The 3,340-nt window shown below is 35.2% G+C and overlaps 1 protein-coding gene across 1 annotated transcript; it reads left to right on the forward strand.

Moving 5' to 3' along the window:
- Positions 1-1,687: 1,687 nt before the first annotated feature.
- LOC149247369 (cytochrome P450 86B1-like) lies at positions 1,688-3,064 on the forward strand. Its single transcript, XM_089444043.1, has one exon. The coding sequence runs from the start codon at positions 1,688-1,690 to the stop codon at positions 3,062-3,064; it is 1,377 nt and encodes a 458-aa protein (XP_089300169.1).
- The last annotated feature ends 276 nt before the right edge of the window (positions 3,065-3,340 follow it).

The raw sequence follows: 3,340 nt of genomic DNA on the forward strand, positions 1-3,340 counted from the left end.
AAATTATGTGATATATAATTGTTTTTACAAATCTTCAATGGACAACACCTGTTTTCGCTAACTGCCTTGTTAAAAAGTTAGGCTGTTAAAAAGTTGACAGTAGATTTATCCAGTCAATCCGTTGAAAATCAATGCCATCATGCTCTCAATAAATATTTGTGTCATTCTACTTAAGATTATGAAAAAGTTGGCAGTTGATTGAACCCGTGAGTTCCTTTCGAAAATCACAGCCATCCTACTTTGAATAAATATTTGTGACATTCTACTTATAATCATGGCGACCATTCAATTTTAATTTTACTTTGAGTTTCAATGAACCTCTACGCATCAATTACTCAACTCACACCAAATCAATTTCAATGTTTGTTTGCTTTATTGTACCGCATATAAATTTAATTTTTTAAATTTAAACAATAATCGCACTTTTCATTTTTCTTATTTTCTGTCTTAATACGAACCAAACTGTTGCTTTTGAATTTGGACGAACCAACCAACCAAACAGTTGCTTTTGAACGAACCAGACGGTTACTTTTGATATTTTAAATTTCTTATTATTATGATAAATTTCATTTAGTATTATTATTACGATTTTCATGAGTTAAACTTTGTTGTCCCAGTGGAAAAGTAAACTTATGAGTTAAAAAGAAATTTAATGGCAAGCTTTAATTTTTTATCAAAAATTTTAATAATTAAATCTTTTTATTCTATAAAATTGTGGAGGGTTTTGAGACGTTTGTATATAAAATTGTGGAGAGTTTTGAGACATTTGTATAAGAAATAATTGAGCTATTATTTAAGTTGACATATTATTTTATTTTTTCTAAAAATAATTTATAATATTTTAGTTATTATATATCTAATTTATTAATTATTTAATTTATTATTTATCAATTTATTTTTAATATTTGACGCATAAAAAATATGTACCAACATAAATCCATATTAAATATAGATAAAATATGAACAGAGCTATCTAATTTTTCACGTGCATCACATGGACTCTATAATAAAATAAACATATCGACTCAACCACAAGAATTTGAGTGTCTTTGCACAATAAATACTCACTAACTTTTATCTGAAATTATTTTATATATAATATTAAAACTTTATATTTAACCATGTGTGTTGAGGGGGAGAGAAAAGATTTAATTCACAATTTGGTGTTACAAATTATTTATATATGAATTATTAAAGTTTTATATTTATCCACATGTGTTGAGCGTGTTGAGAAAATGTTTAATTCACTCATTAAATTGATTTAAAATGGACAGTATTTTAAATGAGAAAATAAAAAATATATAAATATTTACCCCCATATGAATAAATACCCACTAAATTTAACCCACGGAAATCAGTAATTTTATGTTTTTTTATTTCATTTAAAACCGAAAACAGTACAAGATTTTAGGTGGTCCTACAGAGACTTCACTCATGTGACCTGCCTGGAAAGGAAACTCCGTCCACTGCCTGAACATTTATAATTATCTCACGAAATTGATCGCATTTCAGTTACATTTCTACTTTGCCAGCGCTGGATCATTTAGTTTTCCCTCAGGAAATGGAGATCAATTTTGGCGACTTGGCTACTCTATTTCCTCTGCTAATCCTATGCGTGTTTCTCCGCAGATATTTATCCATATTTAGTTGGAACACAAATGTTCCGCTGAATTGGCCTCTAGTAGGCATGACGCCTTCGTTGCTGTGGAATCTCAGCAATTTCTACGAATGGGCTGCAGCAATGCGTGCAAGTCTGAGCTTCACGTCTGGTGTTCTCAAGACCAAATTTGATGTTATTACATCTAGTCCTCCGAATTTGGCGTATATTCTTGAGAACAAATGCCCTAATTTTGCCAGGGCTACCCCTGACTATGTCTATGATATATTTGGAGATGGCTTATTTGCCGATGAAAATCAAAGGCGAGCCATTGATATGGTACTGAACAGCAGCGATTTCCGGGATTACAGAATTAATTTCACTCAAAAGCTGGTTCAAGAAAGGCTTGTTCCAGTTCTGGAAGAGGCCTACAAGAAGGATTCGGTTATAGATCTTCAGGCCGTATTTCATAGCTTTGCGTTTGATAGTTCAACTCGCATGGTATTTGGAAAGCAGAGCGGAGTTCCTGCAGCTTCCTTTGACAAAGCATTTGATGAAGTGACTGAAGCATGGGCTTATAACCTAATCATCCCTCCTGCTGTTTGTAAACTGATGAAATGCCTGAACATGATGAATTCTACAGAGACAAAAGAGCTTAAGAATATAGTCCATGAATCTGTATACCAGATGGTGAAGTCTAGAAAGAGTGAACTCGCTAATAACAGCACTGCAGAAAACGAAGCGGGTACTGATATTTTTTCCAGATTAGCCAAGCTCAAGGGAGAGGAAGGGCGTTTTAGTTCTGATAAGTCCTTGCAGAACTTATTTCTCAAGCTAATCTTTGCTTCTAGGCTTTATCTTGGAGCACTTTGCTGGTTCTTCTGGTTTTTGAGCAAGCATCCAGAGGTGGAAGATAAGATATTAATGGAACTCTCTGAGGTCATGGACTCAGATCAATGCAGTCACAGCCATTCGATCTATCGTGATGAGTGGAATTTTGATATGGATGAGCTGAAGGACATGAAGTATTTAGAAGCTGCTTTGTGGGAAACCGTGAGGCTTTATCCCCCACTTCCGATCAGTTGCGTCCGAGCTGTGGAAGATGAGGTTTTGCAGGATGGCACCTCTGTGAAAAAAGGGTCCGTCGTATTGTGCTTGATTTATGGTGCGAACCGAATGGATAGCATGTGGGGGGAGGATGCGAGGGAGTTCAAGCCAGAGAGATGGATTGGGCCTGAGAAAGAAGGAAGTAAGAAATTGGGGTATCCTGTGTTGGGAAGAGGAGATATAATAGATATGGATTTCATAATCACCATGAAGTGCGTTGCTGCTCATGTTCTTGTACGCTATCATGTGAATGTAGATCCGGAGCTTTCTGTGGAGCCGAAGCTAGCACTGACTCTACTTGTTAAAGATGGGTTTCCCGTCACACTGCAGTCGAGGGAGGACGCCCTCCACGCCTATTGATTTCAAATGGTAGGGTTTTAATGATTCTGGGGTACTCAGCTCTTTGCTGGAAATAAGTGGCATGCCAGTAGGCAATAATTTCAAATGGTAGGGTTTTAATGATTATGGGGTACTCAGCTCTTTGCTGGAAATAACTGGCATGCCAATAGGGAATAAATGAGCCGGGCTGTATATGCTATTTATCTTTTTCTTCCATGAAAAAAAAAACTCTTTATTTTGGTATTATAAAAAAAAAAAGTACATTCTCATAGCTGTTTTTACATTCTTTAATCTTTC

This window comes from Pinus tabuliformis, chromosome 7 (assembly GCF_031772625.1).
Source record: "Pinus tabuliformis cultivar Carrire ecotype Pingquan chromosome 7, CPIR1, whole genome shotgun sequence".
In the NCBI taxonomy this organism is placed as follows: domain Eukaryota; kingdom Viridiplantae; phylum Streptophyta; class Pinopsida; order Pinales; family Pinaceae; genus Pinus; species Pinus tabuliformis.

Bases quoted from the DNA above. Each gene is read 5' to 3' on its own strand.
- LOC149247369 (XM_089444043.1), top strand. From the start codon at position 1,688: ATGACGCCTTCGTTGCTGTGGAATCTCAGCAATTTCTACGAATGGGCT.